This window comes from Haliaeetus albicilla, unplaced genomic scaffold, assembly GCF_947461875.1.
Source record: "Haliaeetus albicilla unplaced genomic scaffold, bHalAlb1.1 scaffold_135, whole genome shotgun sequence".
NCBI classification, from domain to species: Eukaryota; Metazoa; Chordata; class Aves; order Accipitriformes; family Accipitridae; genus Haliaeetus; species Haliaeetus albicilla.
The window spans coordinates 56,766-71,018 of record NW_027212486.1 but is presented as its reverse complement, the minus strand read 5'-3'; the positions used below and the strand labels follow the sequence as shown (position 1 = coordinate 71,018).

Sequence of the window (14,253 nt, the reverse complement as noted above, 5' to 3'; positions counted from 1 at the left end):
CCTCTTGCCTTTAGCCTTAATCCTGATTTCCTCCCTGGACACCCCGGCCACCGATCTGCGCATCCGCTCTGCGCCAGGATGGCACGAAACCTTGTCCACGTGTGGCTCCCACCCGACCGCGGCGGGTGTCTTTTATGGAAACGCCATCTTCATGTACGCGGGGCCCGGGAGCGGTAACTCCTCTGGGAGGGAGAAAGTTCTTTCCCTTTTCGGCAGTCTCGTCAGCCCCAGTTTGAACCCCGTCATTTACAGTCGGAGGAACAAGCAGGTGAAGGAAGCCTTGCTGAAGCTTCAGAGAAGGAAGAGGGTCTTTCATTCCGTCTAGCTGGCGCTCTCGGCTTTCACCTGTCTCCTGTCTTTCTGCTCTTTCTTCTTGAGCTCTTGGGGTATTTCTCATGGAATGTTAAGTGGTTAAAACGTAACACAAGACATGGTTATTCAAATGCATTTGTCTCTTGTTTCTCTGTGCAGTCTGATGAATATCATGACACAAAATGACTCATTGTTATTCCTTGTATTGCAGATAACTAATTCTCGTTCCTCAGATGCAGCCGTCCTAGACGAGTAGTATGTTTCACCGGAACTGTCGACGCAGGTGGAAAAAACAGTCTTCTCGGTTCTAGCTAGCAGTCGGGATAAACTACTGTGTAGCAGGGTTTTTTTCTGAATCTACCCATCGATCCAGTAAGATGTTCTTTTTCCCTACCGTATTTGTACCTCCCGTTATCCTCAGGATGCTAGAGCTTCAGCTCTACTGTTAGAAAGAAAAAGAGAGAAACCATGCTGCTGCTAATGGGCTTTGCTTCTCAGGAGGGCGAACGAGCCTGTGGAGGGTTTTCCTTCTGCGCACTTTTGAGCCTGACACCTCTCATGCAGGAAGTTTCTCTGTTCTGGAGAGTTTTTGCTGAAAGCAGAGCTGGCTTCTCCCCAGGCACTAAGTTTTCCAAGCGGGAAGGGTCTAGGGGTGCGTGGCTTTAAGTAGCTGCCTGGATCCGCATCATAGCTTGTGATTTCATAATGGTCCCTATTGTGTCTCTGGAGTTGGTGCACACTGGGTGCCACTTAGCTCCTCCCGTGAGGGCTACTCCATCAGTCCCTGGGGAATCGGGCCCCCTGACTGACCTGGAGGTTCAGTTGTCCCCAAAACCCAGTGACTGACGTGAGGATGAACCCAACTGGGGGTCACAAAATGACACTTCTGGAAGAGTTACAGGTAGCACGGCCGGGGCTCAAAAGTGCAGTTTTGTGGGTTGGGGTTATTTTTTCCAGTTTGGAAATCGCTTTTTTAGACAGGAACCTGAAGAACAAAGCAGGAGGTGGGTTTTTTTGGTCTGAAACAGTCATCCCTCTCCTGCTGTATGAAATACGTCCAGACTCTCATGGTATGCAGTACAGGTGATGTTATGGGCTGTTTTATTTGCGTATGGGAAGAAAAACCTCCTACAAGTCCGTGGTTTTAGGGCTGTGCCTGAAGGAGGAGGAGGCACGCAGAGGCGTGATGGCTCGTGGACTCGCGTGGACGCAGGGCTGGATGATGGCTGGGAGGACGTAAGGGAGCTCTCCACCCCCAGCCCCAACTTTTCCCTTCTTGTCGTTGCTAAACAGAGACATGACGAGGAGGCAGTGATCGACCGGGGAAGAAGGAGCAACGCTGTCAGTATTTGCTATGAGAAGGAGGAGTTGGAAGGTGAGTCTCTGCTGAGATCCTGGTAGAGGAGCCACCAGCCCAGCGCGTTTTCCCATTGCACAAAGTCTCTCCAGTGTGCCTTGTTGGGTGTCGCATCACGTGCAGCAAAACGTGCCGCGCTTCTCAATAAAGCAGCACAGTTATTGTCAGGTTTTTTACTATTACGGCTTTTTAAACGGAGGGAAAAAGGCCCCCGGGAGGCCACGGTGTGAGTTGTAGCCACGGGGCTCGATAATTGACGGCTTTTTTTCTCGCAGAGGCTGCTCCTGGCTTGGAGAGGTCAGGAGAATCATTTCAGGGCTGCAGACGCGGGGCTGTGATTTTCTTTTTTTGTTCTGGAGTTCATTACGATGGGACTGATTTGACCGTCTCTTGTCGCCTCGTGCCATACAGAGATTTTGACAATAATTAGCTTGTGTTGCTGCTTAATGAGCAAGTCTGAGTGTTGTCCAGCCGAAGCTGGAATTTGAGAAGAGGTCCGATACTTTCAGGGCACTTTTAGATGAGGCGGAGCCAACGCTTGTTGTTGCTGTGTTGTTGCAAAGCTCGAGTAAAATAGGCTTGCAAAAAAGGAGGTCCGGTGAAAATAAGATTAAGGGAAGGTGGTGTTGCTCCTGGGATTTAACCGTGGCTTAGCAAGGCACCGGCCACCTCAACCATTGCTGCAATGCCGAGAGTGCTGCAAAACACGCCGCTTTTTCGCTTTTCGCAGGCCACCGGACCCTGTACGTGGGCGCGTGGATGCCACTGGTTAGGCAGAGCCACCGGCATCACCGACGCCACAGCCAGAAGCATCGGGAAGGGGAACGGGAGAAGGACTCTGCCCCGACGGAGCAGGGCTACCACTGTAAGTCCCACCGCGGCATTCGCTAAACTCCTGGGGGCAACGTGGGCGCTGGGGCCTTCTGCGAGCAGGTCCCCGTGGCTAGTTTGAGTGAGTTGCTGTTCTTCCGAGGGAAAGTGGCCTTATTGAGCAACACCCTCTTTTTCCCAAGTTTTCTTTTTTTTGTTGGTTGGTTGGGGTTTTTTTTTTAATGCAGTTAAATGCCTAATGGGTGTAGGCTCGTCTTCCTTAGAGGGATCCTGGCTTTAAAAATGGCAATGTGGGGAAGGAAAGCAGCCCATCCTTATGCAGAGGTGGACTAGATGCTTCTCCTTCTCCATGGCTCTGTGCAAGCCCAGACAGACGCAGAGGAGAGGGGCCAGCCCAGTGTTTATGGCTGCACTGGTGCTGATGGCCACTTTGCACGTGAGCGTGATGAGCTGTGTTGAGGCGCGGTAACGGGATGGGTCTTTGCCTTCTGCCCCCAGGCTCCCCGTCCCAGCGGGTGCAGTTCATTCTCAGGACCAAGGAGGATGAGCAGCATGTCCCTCACCACTTGTTCTCCGAGCTGGATGAGATCTGTGTAAAAGAGGGCCGAGATGCCGAGTGGAAGGAAACGGCAAGGTAAATCCCTGCTGCTTGGCTGCGGTGGGAGAGGAGTCCCCGCACCGGCAGCGCCCGTGGGCTCTGCTTTCTCCCCTCCAGGACGCGAAGCTTTTGCAGCTGCAGGTGGCGGCACGAGGAGCCTTCTCCTCTTGCCACCCCGTGGCTCTGTCAAAGGGGTTGCAGAGCTGGGGCTGTTTTCTTGCAATGGGGCTGATCGCACCCGATGTCCACAGGTGGCTGAAGTTTGAGGAGGACGTGGAAGATGGCGGCGAGCGCTGGAGCAAGCCCTACGTTGGCACGCTGTCCTTGCACAGCCTCTCCGAGCTGAGGAGCTGCATCAGCAACGGGTCGGTGCTGCTGGACATTTGTGCCAACAGCATCGAAGAGATTGCAGGTACCGTGGGCACTGCATCCCTCCGGGAACGGCCGAGCTCAGCTCTTCACTCCCACATCAGACCCTGCCCTAATGGCACGTCCTTTTCCAGAAGTCCCACTGTGTTTTTCTCATGAGCTGTTTTTGGATGTAGACTGGGCGTGCAACAGTCGCACCGTTTTTTTCTTCCCATACGGGGTCCTTTTGAAAGCAGTTTGTGGGGCTGGAGAAGCCACTAGAGAATGTTCTGCAGCCAAAAAGGAGCGTGTGTCAGGGCTTAGCAGGCTGCTCTTAGAAATACGGAGTCCGCGTAAGAGCTGAACCTCCTTAAGGGAACGATTTCTTACAAGCTGTTTCCTCGCATTCTTTTTCTTACTTTTGCCTTAACATCCAGCATTGAAGAGTTTTAAGGCAGAGGTTATCTGGCGATGACCAAGCAGTGTATTCCTGTGGGGAAGATACTTGAAGTTAATTGCAAAAGCCGCTTTGGAGAAGTTATCTTTGGCTGGCGGCAGGTCTCCATTCAGCCCTTTCAAGGGCTGGAGAAGTCGGAGCCGTTCTTAGCACGTTTCTCCCTGGGCTCGGCAAATTGCACTCGATCAGCACGGGAAACTCTGGGAACGTCTGTGCTCTAGATTGCTTATAATTTGGGTAAACGTGTAGAGTCAGAAAGGCCAGGTCGGGCAAGAAAATTGCGTTATTTAGAATGGGCAATATTTATCTTAGCGGAATGATGAATAAGCACTTGGATGATGTTTCTTAGCAAAAGAAAATTCTCGTTTTCGCTGCAAAGGCTGAACATTGTTAAAAGGCCTTGCTGTGCAAGGCTGAGCCGGCATTAGGGTGCAGCCTGTGTGGCACAGCCTTCCCTGGGGGCTTTGGGGGTCGGGACTTGTTGGGGTTTCTGCTCTGACGGCTTCGTTTCCCTTTGCCATCCTCAGATATGATCCTGGCCCAGCAAGAACAGTCCACGGAGTTTGACGAGCACATGCGGGCGCAGGTTCGAGAAGTCCTTTTGAGGAAGCACCACCATCAGAACGAGAAGACAACCAACCTTCTCCCCGCTGTCTGCTCGTTTGCTGACGTGAGCAAGAGGCAGTCAGACCTGCACCTCCTCTACAAGCCAGGTGAGGGTTTCTGCAGGGCTGTGGCCCCATTAGACTTGTCCGGGCAAAGGAGAAGCGTCCCAGTTGCTCCTTGCCCATCTTTCTGAGTGTCTTTCTTCTTCCTACCAGCCCAAACAATCACCCCTTGTCCTTCTCCCACCGCTGCGGAAGCTAAAGATGGGGTGAACCCTGAGAGCAGAGCAATGGATTTAAGCAAGGTGAGACACTCGCAGCTTTCTTACGCCTTTAGGGCCGGCTTTGCTCTTGCAAACTTGGCTGCAGAGTGTGCTGCAGAGCGCTGTGGGCTTTGCTGTTGGGGTAATTGCCTGAAAATCGCTTGTCGTGCCCAGGCGGAGCTGCACTTCATGAAGAAAATTCCCACCGGGGCTGAAGCATCCAACGTGCTGGTAGGAGAGCTGGATTTCCTTCACCAGCCCATCGTGGCATTTGTCCGCCTGAGCCCGGCTGTCCTCCTCTCAGGCATGACAGAAGTTCCCATCCCAACAAGGTGTGAATGAGAAGCGCAAATTTTTTTCCGTAAAAAAGACACCCAACCAAAGATCAAGTTGCAGGCATCAGTTTGGTGTCCCAAGGGAACAAGGCGAGTGGGAGGGGGAGCAAGCACGTTTCCCCCACCCACATCTCCTCGCCTTTGTTTCTCCATTCCCTGCTGTAGCTTTTAAACCCATCGGCCAATTGTAATGAAAGTTGGCCCCCAAATTAAATTTGCCGTCGGCTTGGAAGAATTTCAAATTCATCGCGGCGTCGCTGAGCCTACGTGTCCCGTCTTGAGCCACGCTCTGGGCTGGGAGCTGCCAGGGCTTTCCTTGGGTGCTCTCGGAGCAAGGACACCTTCTTCTCTCTCTCATTTTGTTTTTCCTGCCCAGGTTCCTGTTTGTTTTGCTTGGGCCAGAAGGAAAAGCCCATCAGTACCATGAGATCGGCAGGTCCATGGCCACTATCATGACGGATGAGGTGCGACAAGATGAGATAGCTCCGGGTCATTTTTGCCTTTCTTCAGCTCTCCCTGTCTCTGAAGTAGTGAGGAAGAGGATTTGCTGTCCCAGCTGCCCGCAGCTCTCCAAACAGCCCAGCCCTCTTTCTCACCCCAAAGCAAACACGCAGATTTGCATCACGCCACATCCTGGAGGCTGAAATCCCACCCGGGGTGCATCCTGCACCTCATCCTTCTCGCCGGGGTCCCCAGCACGCTGTCCCCAGTGGTGGCATTGCCAGGGCCAGTAAAACTTCTCTTGCTCTTTAAGCAGAAGGGTATGGTGTGCCATGGGGGACAGGGGCCTCGTGGGGGAGACGATTACAAATGCCATGATGCACAGATTTTTTCCTTTTGGGGGAATATTTCCTGCCCTTTCCAGCAGGAAATTTTGGGGAAAAAGCCTTGCGTTTAGGCAAGAGTTTATTGCACTGGTTAGGACATCCGAGCTGGGTTGTCCTCTCACCAGGTCGTCTTCTATTGGCAGGTTTTCCGTGACGTTGCCTATAAAGCCAAGAACGGGGCTGACCTGGTGGCTGGCATCGACGAGTTTCTGGATCAGGTCACGGTCTTGCCGCCAGGAGAGTGGGATCCATCGATCCGAATCGAGCCCCCGAAAAACGTCCCTTCGCAGGTGGGTGACGCGTCGGCGGGAGGCGCGAGGGGGACGGGCAGGACAGCTGGGGATGCTGTTCAGGGGCCCAAATTCACAAGGTCCTGCTCTGACACAGTCACAGAGCCAGACCAGAAGCAAAACGAGCCAGTGGTTGCAAGTCCATAGCTTTATCTTACTTCCATTTTAACAGGAAAAAAGGAAGACGCCAGGAGCTCTTGATGACGGTGCTTCTCACAGCACGCTGGAGAAACACTGTGGCCCTGAACTGCAGCGGACGGGAAGGTGGGAGCTTTAATAGTTTGGGTGTTTTTTTTCTGTTTGCCCCTCAAATCTGAGCATGCACCTTCCCTTCTAGCAGGTCTTTGGGGTTAGCTGGTTCAGTGAAGGGGCTCCACATGACCAGCTTGGTCCCCTGGGCTGGGCAGGGGGGAGATCTGGGCAGCTGGGCTCAGCCCCAGCCATCACCATTGCACGCAGGTTTCCTTGATTTGGGATGAAGGAGAGTGCTTCTTTTTAGCCACGGAAGTTGCTCTGTGCTTGTGATTGCCCTTCTGCAGCAAAGCAAAGTCAGCGTGTTCCTCCAAGAGAACAGACTCTCTTCTTTTTCCTTCCTGCAGGCTCTTTGGAGGTTTGACCCTGGACGTGAAGCGGAAAGCCCCGTGGTTCTGGAGCGACTTCCGGGATGGTCTGAGCCTGCAGTGCCTGGCGTCCTTCCTCTTCCTCTACTGTGCCTGCATGTCCCCTGTCATCACCTTTGGGGGACTGCTGGGGGAGGCGACCAATGGCCACATAGTGAGCACCTCTCTCTGTTGGGGGCCATGGGGGAGGATCAAACTCAGGCCAAAGTCCTTGCTGCAGTGAATGGGCTTTGGTTGTTGTTTCTCCCTAACGATTTATTTACTCACGGCTGCCTCTCTTCCCCGGACAGAGTGCCATGGAGTCGCTGCTGGGCGCGTCCATGGCCGGCGTGGTGTATTGCCTCTTTGCCGGCCAACCTCTCACCATCCTCGGCAGCACGGGACCCGTGCTCGTGTTCGAGAAGATCCTCTACAAATTCTGCAAGTAAGGCTGGCTGCCGCAGCTGGGTGCTGCGAGAGCCTTCAGAAGGGGGCAGTGATGGAGAAAAGATGCTTTTCTTTTCTTTTCTTTTTCTTAGGGGTAGTTGCTAGATTTTAGTGACAGTCCTTTTGTTGCGATGGCTTTGATGGGAGATAAACCACCCTTATATTGCCATAAGGTTTATTATTAAGCCCCAGCTTGCTGGCAGCAGGTGACTGGGTGCACACCCAGCTGGTTTCAGTGTTAGGGCGTCAGGGTGATGTGGGAGAACACCACCTGGCCCAAGAGGGACCTGACCTCGAGCAGCCTCCAAGGTGTTAACACAAGATCCTTGTTCAGCAGTGGTAACTAAGTAATTGGCCTCTCCTCCTGTGGGTCTACACCCTACACCACAGCCCCGAGGCTCTCTGTGGTAGTACATGGAAACGGCATTTCCCATCCGCAGCCTTGACACGCTCCAAAATTGCTCCCCGCTTTCCCCGAAGGCAGGCATGGCTCAGGGCCTCTTGCTGGCCTTTCCAGCCTTTGTTTCATTTTGCTTTCGCAGGGAGTACGCGCTCTCCTATCTGTCTCTGCGGGCGTGCATTGGGCTGTGGACCGCCTTCTTGTGCATAGTGCTGGTGGCCACCGACGCCAGCTGTTTGGTGTGCTACGTCACCCGCTTCACGGAAGAAGCCTTTGCCTCCCTCATCTGCATCATCTTCATCTACGAGGCTCTGGAGAAGCTGAGTCACCTGCGAGACACCTACCCTGTGCACATGCACAGCAAGCTGGACTTCCTCACCAGCTACTAGTGGGTTTTTTTTCCCCCTGAGAAAGATGCTGCCCCTTGGCAGGAGCTCCGGGCTGCACCTCCATCGCCTTTCCCTTACCCCCCCCGTCTTGGCTTCTCTCCTGCCAGCTGTAAGTGTGAGGCACCGACCCATCCCAGCAACGAAACGCTGCGTTTCTGGGCGAGCAACAAGATCAACGTGTCTGGCATAGCCTGGGAAAACCTCACGGTGACCGTAAGTGCCCCGAGCCACTGCTTCCTCGCGCCGCGGCCATGGGGTCCGGGGGCATTTGCATGGTGCAAAAGTCAGAGCCCTTCAGGGAATGATGGGCTTCAAACTGTGCTAGTGCTGCTCGGAAAAGTCCTTGCTTAGATCTAGCGTGTGCTTTGAACCTGCTTGGTCCTGGGGAGGAGAGTCCACCTTGTCCCAGTCTACCTGGTCCCCAGCATTGTGGGTAGCAAGTGTCCCCCTCAAGCCTGTTGCAGGACAGTACTTCTGACTGGGAGGAAGGTTAAGTAGTGGGTGGTTTGATTACTGTAGAAGTTGTAGGACTTAAGTTCATGCTTGAAAGGTAGTAATTGGCCTCCTTAATGGGTTCCTAGTAACTCCAGGCCTTGCTTTCTCATTCAGTGCTGTCTGTAGGTCCATGCATAAATGTCTGAGCAGCCTCTCAGGCTGTTGTTGCTGGAAGCAGAGCCCGGGCCTAGGGCGGCAGGCTCTTACGGTGGCCTTCATCCCCTCTTGGCCAGGTTCTGCGAGCCCTCCCCTGGGAAGGGACGATTTGTCTCTTCTCCTCCTTTCCTGCCATGGTTGTCTTTAGCCCTCCTTCCCTCTTGCCTCTCTCTCTATCCCCAAGAGTTTCCAGTGTTTCCTTCCCCTCTGGTGTCTTCTTTAGCCACGATTGCTCGAATGGCAGGCAGAGGATGTGCCGAGGGTGTGTGGTATGGCGTCCCCTCACGTCTCATTTCTCCGCTCTGTAGTTCGATGTGTCACTTGTTCAGCTGCTGCTGCTCATTAAATATAAATCTCCATTGGCAGGAGCAGTTACAGGGTCGTGGATCTTGGACCGAGGTCCTCAAAACCCCCTAGCTATGCGAGGTTTCCCTGCCGCACGTGCACTGCCTTTGTGTCCTGACGCTCTGTCTCTCCAGGAATGTCGGTATTTGCGTGGGGAGTTTCAAGGACCTGCCTGTGGACGCGACGGCCCCTACACGCCTGACGTGTTCCTCTGGTGCTGCATCCTCTTCTTCGCCACCTTTGCCCTGTCAGGCTTCTTGAAGAAGTTTAAAACCAGCCGCTACTTTCCAACCAGAGTAAGTAGAAGATGGTGGCCAGCATCCATCTCCACACTCGTTTCCCAAAATGGCTTTCCTGGAGCACTAAGCAGTATTTGCCCCGCCTTGGTCAAGCTGGGAAACGTTGGCCTTGCAGGCCAAGCTCTCCAAGAGCTTGGACGTCCCGCACTCATTTCCATGAGTGCAAAATCATCGTAGCATTTCCCACCTGCCTCGTGACCTGCCCCAGATTGAAGATTTTTTTTTTTTTTTTTTTTTTTTTTATTTTTCCTCCTCAGGTAGTAGGAAGTCAGGTTTCCCAAAGTTTTGGGGGTTGGGGTTTTGGTTTTTTTTTCCTTACCTTCTGCGCATTATGTGCTCGAGCGGAAAGTAGATTCGAATGAGGAGCTTCCTTTTGAGGACTAAAGGATGCCTCAGTGCCTTGTTGCCATTGTAGCTGTGAGTGTAGCTGTAGTGGCAGACATCTGTTTTCTTATTTTTAATATTATTATTATTATTTTTAGGTTTTGACTTAAACCAACCCTTGTCCACCTAATTAAGCTTTTTTTATTGTCTGACACCAGATGTCACAGGGACAAACACAGCAACAGTATCTAAGCAAGGGATCAGGCTGCATGTGCTCAGAGGGGTGGTGGGATTTGGTTAACCAGCCTAACGTTGTGGATGTCTGCAACTCTGGCATCTCACGTTACGGCCCTGTTTGCCATGCCCCTTTCACCTCTGGTTTCTTGCCCCAGGTACGGTCCACAGTGAGCGACTTTGCTGTCTTCCTCACCATCGTCATCATGGTGCTCCTTGACTTTGTGGCTGGGATCCCATCGCCGAAGCTCCAGGTCCCCCATGCGTTCAAGGTACTGGGGTGTTTTGGCACGTGGGGGTGCCACAAGGTGATGCCGGGGCAGGGCAGGGCTGAGTCTGGAGGAGATGCTGGGGGTGTGAGCATCTCCTCTTCCACCTCCAAGTGCCTTGCTTCCTCCTGGAACCGAGAAGATGGCCCCAAAACTAGATACCTACAGGAGAAGTATCTAGAGGTGCTTGCAAAGAGGACACCGGCACTGCTGAAGCCCACGGGAGAGGGGGACGTGAAGCCAGGGCTGGGAGGTGCTCTGACACAGGGAGGGAGGGGAAAATGAAAGCCAGTGGAGTGCCTGGGCTGGGAGACGATGCTGACGTGTGGGCTTTGTTGCAGCCTACCAGAGACGACCGCGGGTGGTTCATCAACCCCATAGGACCCAACCCTTGGTGGACGGTGTTGGCTGCGCTCGTCCCAGCTCTGCTCTGCACCATCTTGATATTCATGGACCAGCAGATCAGTGCCGTTATTGTGAACAGGAAGGAGCACAAGCTGAAGGTAAGGGCCTGCGAGAGATGACCCCAGCCCCAGCCCCTTCTGGGCTGCAGGTCTGGGGAGAAGCTCTTATTCCCGATGCTTTCTGAAGGCATTGGTTTGGGACAAGGCCAGGCTGCGTGGCAGGATGCTCTCCTGGATTAACGATGATGCAGGGAGCAAGTGACAGGGCAGTTCAGATGAGCAACCTTTTGGAGGAGCAAATTAATCTTGGAGCAATATAGAAGCGCCTTTTTGTTTTAAAATGGCAGCAGCAGCAGGTGCGGGGAATGAATTGTTTTGATGCGCTGCCAGGGATAACTCAGAGTCACGCCTTCCTTGCAAGTGGTAGAATTTTCTTTGTGAGTGAAAAAAATGGTTTGGTGGTTTTGGGTTGTGGGGTGGCTTTTTTTTTTTTTTTGGAGAAGTATGTATCGCACAAGCTCCCCATATCCCTTGCATCTGAACTCCTGCCCGATTTTCATGCCAGGTGCGTGTGCAAAGCTTGCATACACCCTTACTTGTTTCCATTTCTTGTTTTAAATTCTGAAGAAGTTGACTTGTGCTCGAGCCGGGTTTGAGTCTGCCTTGCGACGTTCTCCTTGCTCTTGTGCTATGGGATGCTCTGTTTCTTGTTTTCCTGCCTGCAGAAAGGATGCGGGTACCACCTGGACCTTTTTGTGGTGGCCGTGATGCTCGGGGTGTGCTCTGTGATGGGGCTGCCCTGGTTTGTGGCTGCGACCGTCCTGTCCATCACCCACGTGAATAGCCTCAAAGTAGAGTCTGACTGCTCAGCTCCAGGAGAACAACCCAAGTTTCTGGGGATACGAGAGCAGAGAGTCACTGGCTTGCTGATCTTTGTGCTCATGGGCTGCTCCGTCTTCTTCACTTCCGTGTTAAAGGTGAGAGGAAAATGCAAACCACCCAACAACCGCGAGCTTGTTGGAGGTTACAGAAAACCAGTCCCCTCTCTGCAGGCCTGAGGAGTTAGTTGTGGAGCGGAGGAGGAGGAGGTGATCCCAACCCTTGGGGCTCGACCCACGGTGGGAACCAGCCTCGGTTAGGCTTTGCAGCCCTTCAGGCCCCCGTTTGGTGTGCTCGAGGCGAGCGAGCAACGCAACTGCTTGAATTTTCGGGTGTCTTTCAGGCCCGCCCATGTTTATGGGTTACAGTTGAGCATATTCAGACCAGCACATCTGCTCTCTTTCAAACAGGCAGCCCTTTACTGGCTGCAATTTGCTGCCCAAATGCCCCGGAGCAGCCATTCCCAGGAGCTAAACACACTGAGGTCATCCCCGTGGGCTTCCTTGCACGTTCCTCCCACAAAGTAATCTCGTCTCTAGGCTAAAAGGAGGCATGTGGCCTTTGCCTGTTGCCCCAAGAATAGGCAGAAGTGTTTTTCTGCCGCCACGGACTGCGGCATAGGGCAGCACGGGTGAAATTGCCTATTTTCCTCCAAGCTTTCTGGAAAATAGGATTATTCTGAGGAGAGGTAACTCCAAAGTTCAGCCTAAAGCAGAGCCTTAGCTCACTCGTGCGCACAAAATCTTTAATGGTTAAAATCTGACCCATCTCTAAGCCTGAATGGAAGCTGGAAAGCTTCAAGCAATTTTAGGCAGTGCCTGTGGAAGAGGGTGGTAATACTGAAAATGCAATATAGAAAAAGAAACGATTGCATTCTTTTTTTTTTTTCTTTCTCCCCCCCCAGTTTATACCAATGCCTGTGCTTTATGGCGTCTTTCTCTACATGGGTGTGTCGTCGCTCAGAGGAATTCAGGTACGGACTCTTTTACAGCGTGCAGCGTGTCGGCTCCCTGGTATTTTGTCTCCGTAGCAGCAGGGAAAAAAAGCAGTGGCATGGGAAAAACTTCTCGCAGAGCAAGCAATGAAAGTCTTTTGTGTAAGCAAAAGATTGGTGGAGGCACAGGAGGTATATAGGGCTGGGAGGACCAGGCAAGTTCAGCGCTCTCTGTTTCAGGGTTTAGGGCAGGTCAGTGTTTGGTTACGTGAAAGCGGGGGAATTCAGTGCAAAGGGAAGGCAGTTTCTACCACTGGTGGAAATCCTCGCTTGGGGGATTCAGTGGGCCGAGAAATGCTACTAATGGAATGGCATGGAATAGTTGCCGTTTGGTGGGCAGCTCTCGGGGGCAAGCCGGTTGATAGATGGAGCAAAGGGAAAATGGGTGCTGCTCCCAGGAGGAACGCGGTGGGATCCAGGATTTCTGACGGCAAGCGAGATGCTGCAAACTGCCTCCCCGTCTCGAGAGGGCCAGAACCTTGCCGCAGTCCCAAGGTGGCAACCTCTCCCTTTTGTTTTGCAGTTCTTTGATCGCTTGAAGCTGTTTTGGATGCCGGCGAAACACCAGCCGGATTTCATCTACCTGCGGCACGTGCCCTTGCGAAAGGTGCATTTGTTCACGGTGATCCAGCTGACCTGCCTCGTCCTGCTCTGGACCATCAAGGTGTCCCGTGCCGCCATCATCTTTCCCATGATGGTAAGAGCTGCCGCCGCTCGGCAGCGGGGTGTTTGCAGCGTTGGAGTGAGAGGTGGCATCGTCTCTGAGCTCACCGCATCTTCCCTCTTACTCGCGAAGGTTTTGGCTCTCGTCTTTGTCCGGAAAGCGATGGATTTCTGCTTCTCAAAGCGAGAGCTCAGCTTTCTGGATGACCTTATGCCAGAAAGGAAGAAGAAGTTGGACGATGCCAGAAATGAAGCTGGAGAAGAAGAAGAGGTAAGGCTTGCTGGGTCCTCGGGGCTGGACATCTCCGTCGGGCTGTGAGATTGCCTGTTTCTCTTTCAGCTTGTCTGGAAACGTTGGGGGAAGATCAGCACTCAGTCGAAATAGATCCCAATAGGCTGGGTCCCACGTTGTAACCTTTGTTTCCTCAAGTAGCAGTGAGCTGAACACTTGAATACAGGTGTAATTTTTAAAACGAGTCGTTTTTCACAAAGGTCATTATCATTATGATGATTATTATTAGATGCTGCTGCTGCTGCTGGCAAGATTTGCTCATAATCGTGTTTTGAACACACAATCCCCCTGCCCCGAAATCTTTGGAGTGAACGGTTTCTCCCCTGCTGCACTAATACCTATAGCTGCCAAGGGGCAGAAGGGGAGGGCAGACTGCTAAGTTTGTGCTGGGCATTCAGCTTATCTCCACTTTGACCAAAGACAGAGAACGTGATTTGTCCCTTTTTTACATCAGGAGTCCAGGAGGGTGGTGGAAGCTGCTGCTGCTGCAAGTTCAGTTCAGCTGAACGTGGGGAAGACGAGCGACGTGGATATCCCAAAGCAAGGCAGTGACAGGTAAAGCCCCAGCAAGCGCCAGGACCCCCGGCAAGATTAGCTTGAAGGTGTTTGGCAGAGTTTTCTCCACTTGCCTCTTGGTGGGGCATTCCACAGAAACCAGCAGGCAGCTTGGTGGGAAAATCAAATTCGGGGGCAGGGCTGCAGGAGGTGATCGCAGGGCAAGCCACCCCAAGCAGAGCGGCTGCAGCCCTCGCGTTTGACCCCCAAACCTTGCATCATCAGTGCCTTTACGGTAGCTGGAGATCCTCATACTTACACATGCGGAGTTGCAGGCGTGATCTGT

The 14,253-nt window shown here is 52.9% G+C and overlaps 1 protein-coding gene across 3 annotated transcripts; it reads left to right on the top strand.

Moving 5' to 3' along the window:
* The first annotated feature begins 1,270 nt into the window (after positions 1 to 1,270).
* On the top strand, positions 1,271 to 13,455 carry LOC138684209 (electroneutral sodium bicarbonate exchanger 1-like). 3 transcript variants are annotated; one of them, XM_069777909.1, is made up of 21 exons: positions 1,271 to 1,687; positions 2,400 to 2,546; positions 2,999 to 3,134; positions 3,350 to 3,510; positions 4,431 to 4,616; positions 4,725 to 4,813; positions 4,946 to 5,103; positions 5,483 to 5,570; positions 6,077 to 6,223; positions 6,396 to 6,487; positions 6,823 to 6,997; positions 7,134 to 7,267; positions 7,812 to 8,057; positions 8,166 to 8,271; positions 9,189 to 9,350; positions 10,070 to 10,183; positions 10,522 to 10,683; positions 11,310 to 11,561; positions 12,368 to 12,436; positions 12,981 to 13,154; positions 13,254 to 13,455. In XM_069777909.1, exons 1-21 carry the CDS (start codon positions 1,399 to 1,401, stop codon positions 13,437 to 13,439), a joined length of 3,273 nt encoding a protein of 1,090 aa, XP_069634010.1. In that variant the 5' UTR covers positions 1,271 to 1,398; the 3' UTR covers positions 13,440 to 13,455. The 3 variants fall into 3 exon arrangements, with proteins under 3 accessions (XP_069634010.1, XP_069634009.1, XP_069634011.1); XM_069777908.1 differs by having other exon boundaries at positions 4,892 to 5,103; XM_069777910.1 differs by lacking the exon at positions 9,189 to 9,350.
* Positions 13,456 to 14,253: the final 798 nt, after the last annotated feature.

Coding starts and splice junctions, on each gene's coding strand:
- LOC138684209 (XM_069777908.1), top strand. CDS start 1,399: ATGTTATGGGCTGTTTTATTTGCGTATGGGAAGAAAAACCTCCTACAA. Junction 2,547..2,998: donor CTACCACTGTAAGTCCCACC/GCGGCATTCGCT, acceptor TTCTGCCCCCAG/GCTCCCCGTCCCAGCGGGTG. Junction 13,155..13,253: donor CCATCATCTTTCCCATGATG/GTAAGAGCTGCC, acceptor TTACTCGCGAAG/GTTTTGGCTCTCGTCTTTGT.